Source organism: Notolepis coatsorum (genome assembly GCF_963971535.1).
Source record: "Notolepis coatsorum genome assembly, chromosome: 8".
Taxonomy (NCBI): domain Eukaryota; kingdom Metazoa; phylum Chordata; class Actinopteri; order Aulopiformes; family Paralepididae; genus Notolepis; species Notolepis coatsorum.
In genome coordinates, this window is record NC_140172.1 from 28673280 (window position 1) to 28693897 (window position 20618).

General features: G+C 42.0%; 1 protein-coding gene across 2 annotated transcripts; it reads right to left on the bottom strand.

Moving 5' to 3' along the window:
- Positions 1-410: 410 nt before the first annotated feature.
- On the bottom strand, positions 411-20505 carry vps26c (VPS26 endosomal protein sorting factor C). 2 transcript variants are annotated; one of them, XM_084320956.1, is made up of 8 exons: positions 20371-20505; positions 19152-19295; positions 17772-17921; positions 14020-14100; positions 10224-10298; positions 8286-8436; positions 7707-7859; positions 411-2488 (listed from the first exon to the last, which is right to left on the bottom strand). In XM_084320956.1, the coding sequence occupies exons 1-8, from the start codon at positions 20425-20427 to the stop codon at positions 2406-2408; spliced, it is 894 nt and encodes a 297-aa protein (XP_084177082.1). In that variant the 5' UTR covers positions 20428-20505; the 3' UTR covers positions 411-2405. The 2 variants fall into 2 exon arrangements, with proteins under 2 accessions (XP_084177082.1, XP_084177083.1); XM_084320957.1 differs by lacking the exon at positions 14020-14100.
- Positions 20506-20618: the final 113 nt, after the last annotated feature.

The window sequence follows — 20618 nt, forward strand, 5'->3', positions numbered from 1 at the left end:
AGAAGACATCACAGCATCCATAGTTAGAAAATATAATAAAAAAAAAACTCTAAACAGTTCTGCACACATTTAGTTTAGTTTGAATATGGCCACCAGTGATGTCATTGAATCCTTGTGTTGTTAATTACAGCTCAATGAAATTATAGTGATAAGTAGCAGTTCCTATAAGACAACGTATTGCTATTTTCCTTCTACATCATTTCATTGAGCTGTAATTAACACAACACAAGGATTCAATGTTCCCGATGACATCACTGGTGGCCATATTCAAACGCATTTACTCTCAATAACTGTCAAACTAAATGAATGTGAGCAAAACTGTTTTTGGATGTGTGAGATTATGTGCAAAATAAATCAGCATTATTTTGGTGAAGTGTCCCTTTAATGGAGTAGCCTTACAAGCCAGCAAAAAATCTTCAGAAAATCTTTATTCACAACAGAAGTACAATAGATCTAAACACAGACAAGTTAAGTCAAGTGACTCAGACATTGGCAGATACAACACTTTATTTTGATGAAGCACTTATTTGCATGGGACAAAAAGGGAATGTGTTGTCAGCATACGAAAAATAGCCATTTAATTTACACGTTCACACCAGTTTAAGGTAGTAAGACTATTTTAACTCACCAATGACAACTATCATAATAGATCAGGTCTTGTTTGCCACCTGGCTCAAGCAGGCTGTGTACAATTATGAAATGTTTTACAATTCAGCCGCATGCTTGGTGCCATTCCAAAATCACAGGGCTACATTGTGATGTTCATTCATTCATTCAAACCTTTATTTACACTCGAGAACACTTATGCAATAATCATCATTTTACAAAAATCACGTAAACTCAAGATTTCTCTTATAATGCTTGTTTTTAAAAAGCTTAATTCAAACAGCGTTACCACTGGATTTCAGTGACAATCTGATGGATCATACTGATTAGAGGCCAAGGCAAGCGGAAGACTCTTCTACACAACAACACATACCACAATATATGAAATATCAGTGAGTCTCCAAATATATGTGTCGTCATGTGTTCATTGTTGCCTTTTCAAACCATTGGTCACACCTGCAAACTCATGGTGACAAACCACTGAGAAATCATTCACTTAAGTGCCCTAATTTGAGATCCAAAAGGTGACTGTCACCTAAAGATGACTAGTTTTCAGGTATGTTTTGTGTAATTCCCAAACTTTTCAAGACCTGGAAGTTATCAAATAAATGTTCCTTACTTTTCCCGACCTTTTCTGGGAGGAACCCTGCAATAGAGGCCTGTGTGGGAGGAGCCCTGCAATAGAGGCCTGTGTGGGAGGAGCCCTGCAATAGAGGCCTGTGTGGGAGGAGCCCTGCAATAGAGGCCTGTGTGGGAGGAACCCTGCAATAGAGGCCTGTGTGGGAGGAACCCTGCAATAGAGGCCTGTGTGGGAGGAACCCTGCAATAGAGGCCTGTGTGGGAGGAGCCCTGCAATAGAGGCCTGTGTGGGAGGAGCCCTGCAATAGAGGCCTGTGTGGGAGGAACCCTGCAATAGAGGCCTGTGTGGGAGGAGCCCTGCAATAGAGGCCTGTGTGGGAGGAGCCCTGCAATAGAGGCCTTTGTGGGAGGAGCCCTGCAATAGAGGCCTTTGTGGGAGGAACCCTGCAATAGAGACCTGTGTGGGAGGAACCCTGCAATAGAGGCCTGTGTGGGAGGAGCCCTGCAATAGAGGTCTTTGTGGGAGGAACCCTGCAATAGAGGCCTGTGTGGGAGGAGCCCTGCAATAGAGGCCTTTGTGGGAGGAACCCTGCAATAGAGGCCTTTGCACGGAATGGGTTGTGTAGTTCTCTTTCTTCCAACATGGCTGCCTGTAACCACTGGTAACCACTTTCAAAAGAAAATGCCTAATTTCTGTGCAGAAAGCTTGTATAGAGCAGCTAGAGCAGGTAGAACACTGGAAAAGCATGATATTACTGTTCAACTGTGACGCTCCAGTAATAAGACACAAAATTATTTTGTTTTATGATATTTCTCATATATCAACACATTAGGAACTGTTGATTTGCACACAGCAACCGTTGTCTCCTCCATTACCATGTACAAAACAATGGTTGCTATGCTACAGGCAGCCATGTTGGAAGACAGAGAACTATGCAAACATTCTGTGCAAACTAAAAGCCTCCATTAAAATTCAACTGTTTCGCTGTATGACTCCCCCACTCACAATAGTGAGCTCAGTGTTGAGACCACGCAGCCCTCTGTCCAAACTAGGGAAGCCAAATGGCACACGTTACACACGGCAAGATTCCCAGAAGTCAAATGTTTGATGTTCTGTCCGTCTCTGGGTGAGTTCATGGTGGGGTGTGTCAAGGGCTCCGTCATCAGCCTCGCCTAGATAGAAACTGGGATCTTCTCAGTTCCCGGGGTCGTTTCCACTCTCAGACCCGGCACAACTTCAGAGGAAAGTTCTCCGTGATCAGGTGGTCATCGTGAAGGACGATAACCACATTTACCTCAAACTCTGAAGGAGAAGGGGGAAAAGCAGCTGTATGTCAAACACTTGGCGAGTGAATAGCATTACTTACAAGACGTATACATTTGTAATATAAATTAATTGATCAATACATTCATTGGTCAATAACCTACATATTATTACCATGCTACGTATGTTAATTATTATTAACAGGAACAATTTAAATAAATAACGTTAGTTGGAGTACTTAAGGTTTAGTGGCCGCTTGTCATTAACTAATAAATTGACAATGCGCCACGATGCACTAGATGTTTTTATACTCGGGTAAGAAAAGAAGTTGTGGATGTTGACGGAGTTTAACACTTTGGGTGCCGGGAAACGCTTAAACACGTCATTCCCGGCCATGCTCAAGTTGCCGAAGACGCTTTACAGCGTCTTTGATATCAATATTTCCCCTCCGCTGGCCTGAGATCCACCAGGAGGACCCACTGAGCTCTCTGGCGGTTCAGGAGCGCCATCTGGTGGCCGATCGGCGCAATCGCTTAACAGGAAGTGCCATAGAGGTTGTGCTGGACGGCCGTATTACTTCCGGGCACTCGCTATAGGTCCCGGGATTCTAGCTTGTCACAATACACAGCGACCGATTGCCAATAACTCGATAAACAACATGATTTGGACGTATATACCATTATACAAGCTGGAGATGGACCGGGTAAATCTACATCCCATAATGATAAAATTTCTACTCTACGATGATCGCCCAACGGCGCGCAGAGACTGGGGTGAGTTTTAGCGTGTAAAGTTACCGTCTTCGATACTAACTGCTATTATCAACATTTGACCCACATTAGATGATTGGTATAACGCTGCCCACGGAATTATAAACGCCCCCTAGCCCATCCGGTCAACATCAGATGACGTGTAGTAACTTCTAGAAGTACGTCTAGTTGGAATTTTTTATATCGCGCTGATTGCCATAAAACTGTATTGCATCATCAATATAATGTATTTGGGGCTATAGATCACGTTCTGGAGAAAGCTGCAGAAAGAGATGAAAACATACTTATACATTAGACCATACTTTACTATGAATATGTGAATGAAAAAGTTTAACGTTGCTACACAATGAACAATACATATAGGACTTTGAATGGGCCCTAATAATGGCAATGTAGCAATAGAATTTAAAAAGTTATAGCCCTGCAAAGAAGGGGACTTTCTCTATAGACAAATAGAGCCGGCAACCTACGGTTGATAATGAATTTAACCCATGGCAGCCAAAGTGTTAATGTCCAGGCTGCAGCTGATGTAGTTTGTAAGGTTTATTGTCCAAAGAAAATTATGGTTGAGAACAGAACAGTTTGCGTCTTCCGTGAAAAAACATCCTCTCTCAGCAGGTGCGTAACAATACTTGTCCAATCGGTGGTAATGAACGTATTGTAGCGATCAGTCATGCAGTAATGTCAGGAAGAATGAGGAGAGGTTGTATTCGTATATGGTGGTTTAATTCCAGCTCAATGTGGGTTTTACAGGTTAATACTTCCCCCGTAATGCACAACACAGCTACCTGCTAATACGATCGCTTCACGACAACCTAACGTCCGGTCCGTCCTCCCATATCTCCCGGGCGGAAACAACACTAAAGAGAGCGACACATATAGCTTATTATTATACCTGAACGCCCCCTAGGGTGATCATAGGGTGACACAGGGGACTGGTCCGCGAGCTCTAGCCCAGAACGAGCAAGCATCCTCCCGTCTCTCCCTGCGGCAGGGGACTGGTCAGCGCGCTCCAGCAGCAGAACCCGTGCAACCGTTCTGGGCGAGCAAGCTTCATCCCATACTCTCTCCCTGCTCCACCCTAGAGAGTGACTGATCAGTGGATAGCGGCAAGCTTTTATAGCCTGGTGGCTGATGACGTCTCATGATGACCTGTCTGAGCAGCCAATCAAGATCAAGTTCGCTGATGAGGAGCACTGTTCGGTCACGGTGATGGACTTCTGGATTTTGTTCCTTCCTATCGTATTATTTCGTATCGATAGAGATGGGAAAAATCATGGACAGAAGAGTATATCTTGTGCTAAATTTGTAGACTATAGTCACTACTAGACATTAGGAATGAACAACAGGACGGCAAAAAAGTTGAAATAGTTTAAATAATGCTGGGTAAAGCACTAGCTAATTAACAACATCGCTGCTGCTGCTAACGTTCGATCGAGATGATGACAACACCACCTCGGTTTTGGGTTGGCTATTGTATCTTGCAAATGTAATTGTCTATGTTGCAAATGTAATTTACTGGAGGAAGTGTTGTGTTGGCTATTGTGATGCTCATACTTCCTATGTTTAAGCTAAAGTAGCACCGTTTATGTTGTTGTGAAGAATAACGTTAATAGGGGGCGGCTAAGTGGCGCAGTGGGCAAGGCGCTCGCCACTAACACAGGAGATGCTGGGTTCGAGCCCAGATCTCGCCGTTGCTTCTGGCTTGGCTGGTCGTTCATACTAATACAATTGGCAGTATTAGGGGATGGGAAAGCCGGTGGGTGGGGATCGGACATTGTGGACAGCGACTCCTACAGGTCGGTTGGTGCGCCTGTACAGCAGAATCAGGAAGTATCGGGGGCAGCGTGAGCCTCCCACGCGTTACTCCTCGCCACTGAGAGATCGCGCTGTACAGGTGAAAAGATGCGACGGCTGCCTCCTCGTGTACCGGAGGGGACACGTGATGCAAGGCTTGGTCCACATTGCAGCCGACCAGTGGGAGGCATGGTCCAGCAACGTTCGAGACAGGGGAGGGAAGAATAGGATAATACAAAAAATTGGGATGGGAGAAAAATAGAAAAATGGGGAGAAAAAGTAGATAAAAAAAAAGAATAACGTTAATAGCATCTCTATAATCTTATGTTGGGAGGAAATGCCGGAGGACGCTAAATGAATGTGGTGCTGCACGCACACACCATTTTGTAGTACTTCGTCTAACCAGAGGATGTCGCCATCTTACTTTGTGTAACCTGGTACATTATGTGAAGTTTGTTTATTCCTTTGGCGAGTGATATCCTAATTGATATCATGTAACTCTAGGTTACTGTTTCTGTTAGAATGGGTAAGGTAGGGGAGCTCCAGTAGCTCCCCGCGCATCTCGGCGCTATTTCGGCGTCGGGGACAACCGTGCGCGTCACGGATCTGGGGTACACGAGTTCGACTCCCGGACTCGCCGTATTTTCTCAGAGTGTCTTCCCCCGATCTATATCCCATTCAACCTGTTTCTGTCGGTCATGCTTGACCAGAAAAAGCGATAAACGCTAAAAAGAACCAGCTGTCTGGTCAAAGTTTAAAAAAAAGAATGGGTAAGGTAAGGGGCGGTTAGGTGGCGTAGCGGAGATTGCGTTCGTCACCAACCCCAGTGACAACTCCGGGGTTGTCACCAGCTTTGCTGGCCGTTCACACTAATACAATTGGCTGTATTAGAGGGTGGGAGAAGCTGGCGGGGTGGGTCCGGGTCGTTGTAAACAGCGACTCCTACAGTTCGGTCGGGGGGCCTGCTAAGTGCGGATAGGACCTGAGTGGGATAGTGTGATCCTTCCACACGCTACGCCCTCTCAGGGAGGATCCGCGCTGCCAGGTGAAAAGAAGCGGTTGATTGGCTGGACGTGTGTCGGAGGAAGCACGTGATAGCCTCCACTCTCCCAGATGATCTGACTGTGGGGGGTAAGTGCGCAGCGACCAGGAAGGGATTGGGAATTGGCATACGACTAACATTGGGATGGGAGAAAATCGGAGGAAAATGGAGGGGGAAAAAGATAATAAAAAAAAAAAAATGGGTAAGGTAAGGTGATGGATATTTATGTTTGAATATGCGATTTTCATTTGTTACTATATGAGGCATTCTACCGAATTAGTTCAAAGTGCGGTCCCACAACAAGAAAAACTAGTATTAAAGGGGACATGCATTATAAATGGATTTTGTCTGTGTTTAGCATGGTTTTATAGTAATAGGGGTTAGTATCAATGGGTCTGTGTCTCTAATTACCATATCGACTCATCAGTCTAGTCTCGAGTTCACGAGATCTTCCCTCACTAAACTAAGCTGTTCTGATTTGACGGTATTGATGACGTGAATAGGGTACTGATTTGCATAACTAACGCCCCCTCTATGGTTGACAGCGACAGCTGAGCGAGTTCCTCAAACAGAGCGAGGCAGAGAGCGCATATAACCTGACACTTCCTTAAACAGGTTTTGGAGCAGGGAGCGGACGAGCGAGAGAGAGAGGGAGAGATAGAGAGGGATGGAGAGAGAGAGGGACCTGTCTTCTCTCACACACATGCAGCATTTACAGTGCTCAGTGCCTCCATGTGTCCCTCTCTCTTTCTCTCTCTCTCTATCTCTCTCCCCCTCGCAGTCGAGCACCAGCATATCACTGTAATATCTTTGCGCATGCTCCCACGCGCACGCCCGTATTCCGATCCGTACAATAATAATCACAGGGGTATATATTGTCATTTGAAACAAGTTACCAATGCATTGTCCCGTGGGATTATGCCCCCCCCGCTGCGAAATTAATTAGTATCCCCCTCAGTCTCTCTCTACCTCTCTCTGTGCCAGTCGCAGACTGTGTGGATGACTGTCACTCAAAGTACTTATGGGCGGAGCCAGGCCAACACAGCCTGAAATCCAAAGTGAGAAAAAAGTGGCTTTTGGGTACTTGATTAGAAATATAAAACAATGCATTTTTTTTTTATAAAAGCTTACAGATGTGTTCAATAGACTCACAGGAATTGTGTAAAGTTGCCCAAATAGTGCTAGGAATAGCAATGCATGTCCCCTTTAAGTATTCAAACATAGATATTTACTAAGAATATGTTATGATCTAACCCAAGGCATTAAATTAGATTGTGATGAGCTAAATATATACAAAATCATAATTTATAGGGTACTATTGGGAAGTAGCTGTCCCAAACCCTGACCTGTACATTTAAATGTATGTAAATAACATTTTTTCTTTTTTGGATTTAGTTCAATGGTGTAATTTCAAAGATCTTCATGATTAACAGAAGTTGAAAGATTTAGATTTATTGTGGGTTTAATTTTTAAATAAAAAAAACTATACTCAAAAAAAATCTTGTTTTTGTCCAAATGTCATGATACCGATTGGTTAAATGTACGTTAAATTTCATGAATCATTAACTCTGAAATCAATATGATCAGTGTTATGCATTTTACAGAGAAAGATTATAGTGACTGTTCAGTGGCAAGTTTGGCAACTGACCGACTTTAAAGTTGGTGGTCTCCAGGGTGGGGCAGGTGAACAGCCTGGGAAACACCATGTAGATGGGAATGGGCAGACCATGGCAAACATCACCCTCTGCTATCTGGATGTTCTGGATCTCTGTGGCGTCTCTTGCATAGCCTTCAGCGCAACCTGGGGACAAGAAAGAAAGAAAGAAAGAAAGAAAGAAAGAAAGAAAGAAAGAAAGAAAGAAAGAAAGAAAGAAAGAAAGAAAGAAAGAAAGAAAGAAAGAAAGAAATAGATAGATAGACACAGACAGACATTGATTGAGTGAGTGAGTGAGTCTGCCAGTCTAATGAGGTGCTTCATGTCGTAGTCTGTTCCAAGTTTAAATACCTAATCAACAGAAACATGAAATTAACTAGAATTTGAGACAGTTCCACGCAAATATCTTTGTACTGTTGACGGCTTGCTCACAGATGTGTTTTGGGTTTGAACTAACACTGCACTGCATGACACACGTGATCAAAGTCACTGTTGTGAGGATCACAGATTTTACATTTACTATCCATGCAATGGAAGGCATACCCCAATCTCTGTATAATAATGGACACCTACCACAAGTCTCTACTCGGACAAGCTGCAGTTCAATGCTCTTTATGGGTACATGTGAGCTCTCCACCACCACCTCTCCAGTCAGCGGCTGGCTGATCACACAGTTTGTGGCGTCCAGGTGGCCTCGGATGACAAACTTGGGCAGCAAACTCCTCTTAAAACGGAAAAAACATAGTTCATATATAGGAACAATTTACACTAAATAAAATAAAGACAAATTACTATATATACTGAGGTGAGTCAATGTTTTGGTCTTGTAATATTCAAATAGTGGGGTTGTTAAAATACCATAATGTCCCCCTGCAATACTCAATACCAATTATTAACAAGTAGTATCACGATACCACACCAAAGAATACTGAGAATTACTGGTTGATTTATATAATGTTAGATGAGTCCTAGTTATAGGAGGCTAAAGTTACAAACAAACTAGTGAGACGCTAAACAGCTCTTAGTTTGTCTTGTCGTTATATTCTTCAAATATTCCCCTCATATGGGGCGCCCGAGTGGCGCACCGCATACTGCGCAGCAGACCTACGCGGCCAACCTGGGTTCACCTCCCGCTCCCGGACGGATTTGCCGCATGCGCGCCCTTCCCTTCCCCACATCTTCTCCCGTTCTCCCTCTCCTCTGTCGGTCATGTCCTCCCCCACATCTTCTCCCGTTCTCCCTCTCCTCTGTCGGTCATGTCCTCCCCCACATCTTCTCCCGTTCTCCCTCTCCTCTGTCGGTCATGTCCTTCCCCACATCTTCTCCCGTTCTCCCTCTCCTCTGTCGGTCATGTCCTCCCCCACATCTTCTCCCGTTCTCCCTCTCCTCTGTCGGTCATGTCCTCCCCCACATCTTCTCCCGTTCTCCCTCTCCTCTGTCGGTCATGTCCTCCCCCACATCTCCTCCCGTTCTCCCTCTCCTCTGTCGGTCATGTCCTCCCCCACATCTTCTCCCGTTCTCCCTCTCCTCTGTGGGTCATGTCCTCCCCCACATCTTCTCCCGTTCTCCCTCTCCTCTGTCGGTCATGTCCTCCCCCACATCTTCTCCCGTTCTCCCTCTCCTCTGTCGGTCATGTCCTCCCCCACATCTTCTCCCGTTCTCCCTCTCCTCTGCCGGTCATGTCCTCCCCCACACCTCCTCCCGTTCTCCCTCTCCTCTGTCGGTCATGTCCTCCCCCACACCTCCTCCCGTTCTCCCTCTCCTCTGTCGGTCATGTCCTCCCCCACATCTTCTCCCGTTCTCCCTCTCCTCTGTCGGTCATGTCCTCCCCCACATCTTCTCCCGTTCTCCCTCTCCTCTGTCGGTCATGTCCTCCCCCACATCTTCTCCCGTTCTCCCTCTCCTCTGTCGGTCATGTCTGACCATAAAAGCTGTAAAAATGCTAAAAATAAATCTTTAAAAAAAAATATATATATATTCCCCTCATATATGAATGTGACCAACACAACCTGCTGTCCTATATGGACTATGCATTTTGGCACTTCAATACTTGAAATGATTTTGGTATTGCGGGGCTTCTAAAGTATCGCAATACTTTGGTAGTGCCGACATATCATTACAACCCAACTATACAGCACTATAAATATTTAAAGGAGCAGCGGGTAGTTTTTTTTGGAGAAAAAAAAACAACCTCTAAATAAAATATGATATATTTTTTGTATTGAATACATAAAGTGTTACAAAAGGAAGAACTGGATCCCCGGAGCACTATTCAAAACCACAATGTGTCTGAGGTTCTACAGGCCCTGCCCTCCCACCACCTCTACCACACAAGCCTCTAAGCACAACGTTGGCTCACTTAGTTTCAAAGGGTGGTTCTCTTTGGATTTGTATCAAGATTATAAAAAAATATCCAAGCATTTGTAACTAGTTATTGTAGAAGTCATTTGTTTCTTCTCAAAACTACCCAGTGCAGCATTAGATAATTAGGTGGATTTAAATGCGGTGCACCTCACGGATATTCTGCAGGGTCTCCGGTGTGATGGTGAAGTCGACTGGCGTGGAAACCAGCTTTGTGTTCTGGGGCTGAGCGGAAAACAATGTCAGTTCCATTTATATCACACCTAAACGTACAGTACAGTGCTTTACAACAAAGAATAAAAGAAATCATTAGAATAATGGGAAGCGATGAGCAACAGATACATTTTTGTATTATTGTGCATGTGTTGCTGAAAGGGAAATGTAACCACCACACTTCTCTTTCTCTCTCTCCCTCTTTCCAACACACACATAGCCTTCACTCCCAGACATATCTATCTACACACACTATCCCCCTCTCACTAAAGTTTTCAATCAATCAATCAATCAATCAATCAATCAATGCACACACACAGCCTTTAACACTTTGACTGCCATGAAACGGGCCATGCTCAAGTTGCCGGCGGACGCTGTACAGCGTCCTTATATCAATATTTCAAAAATCTGCGATCTGATTCATATGTCCCCTCCGCTGGCCTGAGATCCACCAGCAGGACCCACTGAGCTCTCTGGCGGTTCAGGAGCGCCATCTGGTGGCCGATCGGCGCAATCGCCAAACAGGATGTGCCATAGAGGTTGTGCTAGACGTCCGTAGTACTTCCGGGCGCTCGCTATAGGTCATGGGACTCTGGCTCGTCACGCTACACAGTGATCGATTGGCAATAACTCGATAAACAACATGATTTGGACGTATATACCATTATACAAGCTGGAGATGGACCGGGTAAAAATATATCCCATAATGATAAGATTTCTACTCTACGATGATCGCCCAACGGCGCGCGGAGACTGGGGTGAGTCTCAGCGTGTAACGTTACCGTCTTCGATACTAACTGCTATTATCAACATTTGACCCACATTAGATGATTGGTATAACGCTGCCCACGGAATTATAAACGCCCCCTCGCCCATCCGGTCAACATCAGATGACGTGTAGTAACTTCTAGAAGTACTTCTAGTTGGAATTTTTTATATCGCGCTGATTGCCATCAAACTGTATTTCATCATCAATATAATGCATTTGGGGCTATATATCACGTTCTGGAGAAAGCTGCAGAAAGAGATGAAAACATACTTATACATTAGACCATACTTTACTATGAATATGTGAATGAAAAAGTTTAACGTTGCTACACAATGAACAATACATATAGGACTTTGAATGGGCCCTAATAATGGCAATGTAGCAATAGAATTTAAAAAGTTATAGCCCTGCAAAGAAGGGGACTTTCTCCATAGACAAATAGAGCTGGCAATCTATGGTATATCATGAATTTAACCTTAGGCAGCCAAAGTGTTAATGTAATTGTCCAGATATCTATGTACATCATATCTATAATTCCACATATCTCTGTAATTCATATTATGTTATGTGAATGCTCCACTTGTTTTGTCTACTCTCTTGTATAAATACTTTGTTAGCTCACCATTCTACAGAGATCTAGGCTATGAGGCCATTGCTGTAACCTAGGTCTCTCCGTGTTGCAACATGTCATTCTGTCAGTAAACTCTATTATTAACACAGTCTGTGCCAAAAACGTAGAAAGTCGTTATTGGGCACCGACGGTTGAGTGCCAAAAACGTAAAAAGTCGTTATTGGGCACCGACGGTTGAGTGCCAAAAACGTAAAAAGTCGTTTTTGGATCGTTTGATCTTTTTACTTTGATCCCCGCTCTACAGACTTGCCCAGAGCGATCTGCATAATTTTCGACCATCCCCACACATTAGAACTGCAATGCCAATCGACTATCACCAGGTGGCGGTATCGTCCTTGTCTGAACTGCGATGGCTTGGGTTGAATCACACTCTAACCTTCATTTCGGCTTGGCCAGTGGCCACTCCTCCTGCAGGGACATAGATTCACATTGATTGCCTAGAAATTCCGTTGCCTAAGCGTATTTGACCATCGAAACGTGTATAGACATATACACTGGTAATCGCGATGGTGATGCGATCACTTGGAATTGTTCTTCTTGGAATACTTTCTGGCTAAGGTAAGGTACATTCTATGTCTATTTTACCGAATCTGAAACGTGTTTTTCTTAACAATCACAGTTCTGTGTTTCACCGGACGAAAAACATGCTCGGCAAACGCGATCATAGTTTTTAGTTAAATCAGCCAGAACGGTTTGGGCTTATTGCACATAACGCATTTTATCTCGCGATCTATGAAAATAGACTGTATTATCTTGGAAATGTGCGATGTTTAGCGTGTAATAAACTACATACTACAGCGTGTGGAAACAAACTATTATTCCCATGCTGGACTACAAGTAATGTTTGTCAAAATGAGCCACACCGTGTCTCTCTCTACAGCTATAATACAGAACACAAACACAGCTTCGCAAACATAGTGCAACGACCACGGAAACGACTAGAAGGCATTCTAAGGGTAATGATAACTGAATAGCGTGGCAGCCAAAGTGTTAATCAAAAGATCAGTTGAGTTTCAAATATCTTTAAATTTTTAGTTGCATGCCTACTACCACATTACTTCAGTATGTAAATGGTTCTTACAATGGAACACAGCGGATGATGGTAATATGAGCCATAATGAATGATGAAAAATCCCATAATTATAGATGGCAACTCCCACGATTTAAAAGCTTCAACATTGTGCCTTTGTGAAAAGCTTCTCCCTCATGTCAAAATGTGTAACGTTTTTTTTATTAATAAAGTGGCCATGAGCTGAACAGGATTGCGGTTGCAATCAATTCTTGGGAGTTGCTGTCACCCATAATTATGGAATCTTTCATCATATGGCCTATATTCTGACAATCAAGTCTTGCACTGTATTCATACCTACTTTCATTATACCACTTATATCCAACCTATAGTTTATCCACAGATATAGTCCCATCCACTCATTCTATTTAGAACACTGTATAGATATATATCTACTCATATTATTTAAACCACTGGCTAGATTGGTTATATTAGCCATAGTGTATTCATAATCATACCACTGTATATTATAATACTGTACATACATTAGCTTAGCATATTTACTCCGGAGCTTCTTCATATATACTACAATGCACTTCACTACCCCTTTGCACTCTGGTTAGATGACAACTTCATTTCGTTGTACTTGTACTTGTGCAATGCCAATCAATTGAATCAAATCTAATCTACCGTAATTCCTCTAATAGTAACCCCGGCTTGTATTTGTTTCAACTATAGCTGATACCAGGCTTGTATTAGGAGGAGGCATGTATAAGAGAGAGGCCTATATTTCTAATTTTCAAACCGATCATAATGAATAAATCAACATTTTGTGTCAGTTTGAACCCAGTAAAATGGGTTCGTATGAAATACGGTAGTAAACAGTGCAATTACAGGTGGTCAAAAAAAGTAAAATAAAGTAAAATAGTGCAATCACAATACTGGTATAATAATAATAATAATAATAATAATAATAATAATAATAATAATAATAATAATAATAATAATAATAATAATAATAATAACTTCGTTTTATACAATTCTGAGGTAGGCTTACTCTCTTGGTAAACATTAACACCATACCATTATATGGTATTTACTGCACAGCCAGGCCAGCATATACATGAAACCCGGCTTGTATTAGGAGGCCGGCTTATAATTGCTTAGCTCAACAGCGCACCCGGTCATTAATAGAGACCCGGTTTTTAATTGAATACCGGTTACTATTAGAGGAATTACGGTAATCTAATCCCTCCTGTCCCAAGCCACTGTGCAGCGCTCTGTATTATTCAAAGTCACAACAGATAATGTGTGTCCGTCTCACCTGGCAGTGCACCATGAACTCACAGGTCTTGCTCAGGTCTTTGGCCAACAGGGAGCGCTTCATGTCACAACGCAGGGTGTACTGGGAACAGCAGCAGACAGTTGAACTTTTACTAAAACTGTGGTAGACTGAGACAGTTCACTGTGGTCGTTTTGAATGTGGGAAATCCGTAACACTAAAGACGCCGGCAACAAACTTGCTACAAAACTAACATATTCAGAGAAAATAATTAAATTAAACCATCAATCTATCAATTGGACCAGAGTTTGGGGAAATATTATTATGGCATCATGAAACCCAAATCATCAGCAGATTCATTTCAATTTTGTCCATAAAACATATTTAACTCCCCAGAAAGCTTATAGAATGAGACGTGCTATTTCACCAAACTGTACACTTTGTTCTCTAAATACTACTGGTACTTTTACACATATGATGTGGGAATGCCCCACAGTCAAAAGTTTCTGGGGAACAGATAACTAATTATCTATCTAAAGTATTACAAAAACATATTCCCTGTTGTCCCAAATGACTGCTCCTTAATGATGATGATTCTTTAGCTTTAAGTATTGTTCAGAGACGATTTTGGCTGGCAGGAAGTACTGCTGCAAAAAAAAATTTGGCGCTGCGATGGCAAGCTCCACATTCTCTGCCCTTTAATCACTGGAAACAGTTATTAGCTGATGTTGTAACAATGGAGCTTTCTACAGCTAGATTAAATGGTGCAAACTATCAAACAATAGATAGCTGGAACCATATTCTCTATCAAGTTAGGACCTCTACTATATAACTAGCAGGACATAACTAATTATATCTGTATAATTCCCTTTATTTATTTTTGGTCTTTGTTGAAATCTTTGCTCAATTCTTTTTCTTCTCAGGCCTATGACGGGTGGGTTGGGGGGGGGGGGGTTATTATTATAATTTTTTTTTTGTCAACGGTGGTTGGTGCAGGGGTTAGGGGGTAGGATTTTTTTTTAATTTTAAATGAGGCAAGGGGAAAGCCAATGCGTGTAGTTGGCAAATAATTAAAATTATGTTTTATGTGCATTGTATGCCTGTACCTGTGCCTTTCATCCAAAAATGAAATAAAAATATATGAAAATAATAATAATAATAATTAGATGTGATGTGATTTGATGTTGAATAAAACTATAATTTGCTACATTTTGAGGTGAAACGTTTACAATTAATAATGATCTCTGCTAAAAGGTTGGGAATCGCCCGGTGAGTGGTTGCAGAGACCACTGTATGGCGCATGAGTAGAGTGGGAAAAAGGCATTTTTCTATAAGAAAATTATAAAAAGAATTATACAAAAAAATATAAAGGAAAAACAATATGTATGACATTAGATACAGATGACTCCCCATTCAAAGAGACAGGGGTCAGGTCTTGTTAGTCTTGTTAGTCCCCGTTATCAAGATGGCGGCAGAGTGAACCGACTTCTCTAAACAGACTTTTATTGAAAAACATTCAAATGATCACAGTGAGACTTTTTGGAAAGATGTTTCCTTAAGTCTGTAGAATTATATATTTTTTAGACCAGGACTAATAATGCGTGCACCATAATGCGTAATAAGTGAGATTGCATTAGAAAGCACACTATTGTTATCTTGTATATTTATTTATTATTATAATATTATTATTATTATTTTTTTTTTTTTATTGGTCTTTTTCCTCCTCCATTTTCCTCCGATTTTCTCCCATCCCAATGTTAGTCGTATGCCAATTCCCAGTCCCTTCCTGGTCGCTGCGCACCTACCCCCCACAGTCAGATCATCTGGGAGAGTGGAGGCTACCACGTGCTTCCTCCGACACACGTCCAGCCAATCACCGCTTCTTTTCACCTGGCAGCGCGGATTCTCATTGAGAGGGCGTAGCGTGTGGGAGGACCACACTATCCCCCTCACGTCCAATCCGCGCTTAGCAGGCGCCCCGACCGAACTGTAGGAGTCGCTGTTTACAACGACCCGGACCCATCCCGCCAGCTTCTCCCACCCTCTAATACAGCCAATTGTATTAGTGCAGACGGCCAGCCAAGCTGGTGACAACCCCGGAGCTGTGAGCTGGATTCGAACAGGCAAATCCAGCTCAGCTCCGGGGCTGGTGACGAACGCAATCTCCGCTCGGCCACCTAACCGCCATAATATTATTATTATAAGCTTCTCCCCATTTTGCCTTTAAAATATATTCCAGCCTCCTGCGGTTTGGATATTGCACTGAACGTTGGACTGATTGTTCAGCTCTAGAGCCTCTAGCCCTCTAGGATCTTCTCTCATGTGTTGTTGATTACATTGTATTAGTATTACATTGTATGTACATTGTATTACATGACAACTTTAGTATCAAATTCAATAGACTCCCCAACTCCCATTCCATGAACACATTCTGCTTAATTGGTCCCATTAACGGATGCATTGTGAAGGTTGATGCATTTTGTACTGTAGTTTCATACCAGACAGTAAGATAATCCACACTCTGATGAAGGTGCGTATTCTCAAAGTCAACTTCCTGTCTGTTGTTGCTACGCAACTGCGGCGTGGGGGAAACATTCACCCCAGGTACATTGTGTACGCTTCATTTAGTGCAGAAAACGGATCGGAAAAGCGTCAAATTAAACACAATCAAGGGTAATTTTCTTCAGTGCATCACAATGCCAAAGAGCTGCTGTGTTACGTTTTGTACTAATAACTAAATCAAAAATCAAAATCGCAAGTTTTATATAATACCAGCTGAGGCATCACGGAGGGAAAAGTGTCTGGCAGCTATCAAGAGGGCACATGTCGACGCAGATGGGAGAGTCGATCAAAGCAGACACTGGTCCCCCAAGTCAAATCATACGTATATCTGCTCTACCCATTTCATAACAGGTGAGAATAAGGAACAAATATTTATATCGTAATTAATTATTGGCTGTGAGGCTGTAAACAGCAGATACATGTTAGCTGCTAGCTACTTCGCCATATAGTCCATTCTCAGTGTATGTGCACTGGAGGCTTCAAGTAGCCTACATGCCTATTTCATGTTTATATGTTACTACTACCCGGTATTTAAAAACGGAGCTCACTTTGGCTCGTACACACCTGTTGGTTGTCCCCAAGACTAAGATGGCGGCGGGCTCGTGACGTCAGAGTGTCTTTGAGAATGGACAGAAACTTTTATTTCATGAATAAATAATTGTCTTTATTGTAAGCAGGGCTGCAACTAACGACTATTTTGATCGTCGATTAATCTATAGATTATTGAAACAATTAATCTATGAATTGTATAAAAAGGAAAAAAACAATATGAAAAAAAAACATTATTCCTCGTCTTGTACAATGCTCTTTCATAGCAAATTGAGTTATAAAACAAAAAGCAAGTGGAAATGTATGCTATACATACATACATAGACTGCAAAATCTTTTTAAAAATAAAGAAATTATATATATAGATATTATATATTTATATATATTCTTTTTTTAAACAAAAACCTGGCTAGGTCCTCAGTTTGAAAGGAGCAGAACAGTTGAAATGATAAAGAAAAACATAAAACTAAGTGTTAACAGGCCTTGCTATACATCAAATGGCTTCAACAACAGGCCATGGAGATGTATAACAGACCCACCAACTATTTATTTTATAATCGTTCAGTTATCGATTAGTGGATTAGTTGTTGCAGCCGTAATTGTAAGAGCAGTGTGTACGTATTTCTTCATTTCTAAAGATCCCAGTTGGTGCACACGTGTCCCGGCCTCACGGCAACATTTACCTGGATGTTGACGAAGACACCGTGGTAGGTCTCGTACAGCACCTTGTTGCTCTTTGTGTGCAGAGGAAACTCAAAGGGAATCTCCGTCTTGCCTCCAGGAACCTTGCCTGCCTTCACCACCTCAATGTTGCTGCTGATCAACTGAATAGGCTGGAAGACAGAAGAGACAGGGAATAACGAGTCAATGCTGATACTGAAGATAATGACATAATGCACAAGAGTTTAAATATCTTAGATTAGATTCAAATGTATTGTCATTATACAGCACAAGTACAGTACAATGAAAATAAGTTTGGCATTGGCAAGAGTCCAAATGTAGCAGTAAAGTGCAACAGCAATATACAGGTGATTAAATTGGGTACAAGATATATAAATGAGTACTACTGAGTGTAGTGCTAATCAGACATGTAGAATATGTACAGATATAGATATAGTATCTACAGATATATAAAAGGACTATGTGCAGGTAAATACAGACAGGTGTATATATATGTGGTGAGAATAAATCTATATATATGGTATATACAGCATTTGTACATTTATTTGCCAAATGCCGTTGACTAAAAACACACTTCTTCAATCAATATCTGAAATGAAAGAAAAAAAAACTAAAAACCTTGTACAGTCTATTACTATCATACACTTTGCCACTAAATAATCTTCCTTGCCTATACTACTACCTACTATGCTAATAGTCTTTACTACTATGCACTCAAGACTGTAGCACCAAAGTTTAAACACTGTTTTACGAACATTGTTACTCAGCTGAAAGAGTTGTACCCTTCCTGCTGACCTGTTGTACAGAACTTGTTGCTTTGAATAAAAGTGTCAGCTAAATGACAAAATGACAAAATGTAAATGATCAGGGCTGCTGTACCCTCTTAGCCGATTAATAGGTTGGTTTGGCCTTAGTCGATGCAGACTTTGTTAGTCGATTAGGCCTAGTAATTTTGTATGCTTTCTTCCCATGCTGAATGAGTTACTTCCTGAAAATCTCTGGTGAGCACTAGGTTTAAAGGGGTCCTTCCGCACGATTGCATATGGGAATCACAAATCTACAGATTTGTCGATATTACTATTAGTCGACTAAATTGACTGCATTTATATAGCACTTTTATCCAAAGCGCTTTACAATTTGTTCCTCACATTTGACCCATTCACACACAGACGGCGGAGGCAACCATGCATGCAAGGTGCCAACCTGCTCATCGGGGGCAGTTATGCTGCCCGGGAGGTGCAGGGAATCAAACCGGGAACCTCCGGATTACGACTGCTCTACCTCCCGAGTCCCATGAGTTGACTACGAATTTAGTTGAGGACATCCCTAGTTCAAGTATCTATTTGCATGGTCAAAATCCTGCCATGTAACTTGTCCGTCACCTTGACAGAGTTGTAGAAGGCCTCGAAGACTCCCACACTCTTAGAGCTGAGCTGCAGGTTTACCACACCCTCCATGGTGAGAGAGATGCCCTGATGCTGCGCCACCTCCTTACTGACGATCACCACCACGCCTGCCAGCACCTCCTGGAGACACGACACAAGACACCATCTTTTAAACATTCCTCCTCTGGAGGTGTTTACAATGGATTCAATGATTGAATTAAAGATTTAAATGTTTATATCCTAAAGCCTAATAAAGAAATCTCATCGCTGACATTATGCAAGGGCAAGGCTCAAATACAAAGGGTTTCCAACTATAATGAAGGTACTCATCTTATTGTGCTAGCAAACAACAAAAAAGTACAAACACAACACAACCAAATAATATTATGCTGCCAGAGATTCCCCATCAGTATGCCACCACGATATAACTCCGATCACTAATCAGTGTTCTCATGATGAATCTTGCTGCCAACCAATATGGCGTAATTCCATAAACAGCTCATTGGCCACTGTTGTCATTTAGATGTGATGTGGATCTACTGTATTATTTGATTACAATCATCTGCTGTTTGCCTACCAGTACCAAGATGTCTTCGATGATGTTGTAATGGAATCCAATACATTATGCAGTGTGGGTGTTTCAGGTGCCTTCATTGGCCAAGTGAGGTGTTTGTGGCATTTTATCATCAAATACCCTCATCATGAGCACTTTGAAAGCTAAAAAACGTTATCTTTTGAACAGAGAAAGGGGGGATATTTGTCCAAAGACAAGGACTGGAAATAAACCAAGTAGTCTATCCCCAGGTTTGCCTAAGTGATTACGATATTAGCCAATTCGATTATTCTTTTGGTAGCATTAAATAAGAAACATACATAAACAATAAAAAAAAATAAACTGAGTGTCTAGTCTACAGTTACACACACACACACACACACACACACACACTAAGCAACGATGTAACACTTAATGATGTAAAGTTTAATGTAAAAACAAGGGTTAGACGGTAGACCTTATGCATTCAACCTGCATGTTTTCTACAATAGCTATATTGAATAGAACCCATATCACAAGGTTAATAATATTAAGCTTTCTAACATAACCCGTTCTGAAAGGAACCATGGCATCATGTGACACCTGGCTGCTCCCTCTGCATCAAGTGAGTTATATGAACAATAAACGCATCTTAAATATAGCCCATGATGAAAGAAATCTTACCCCTTGGTAATACACTTTATTTGCTCTTTTGAGTCGTATATCCAAAGCGACACTCATCGTTGAACACTGAACAATAAAAATCAAAGAGTAAATCTGTGGATGAATATCTGCTGTTTTGAACCAGCTAGTTAGCTGAGGTACTGGACTTCCTTCTCTTCTTCGTCTGGTGATTTAGCGCAGACTGTGTAGGCAACCTGCTGCCCTCCGCTGGAGATGAATAGGTATAACATACCCAGAGTTATACATTA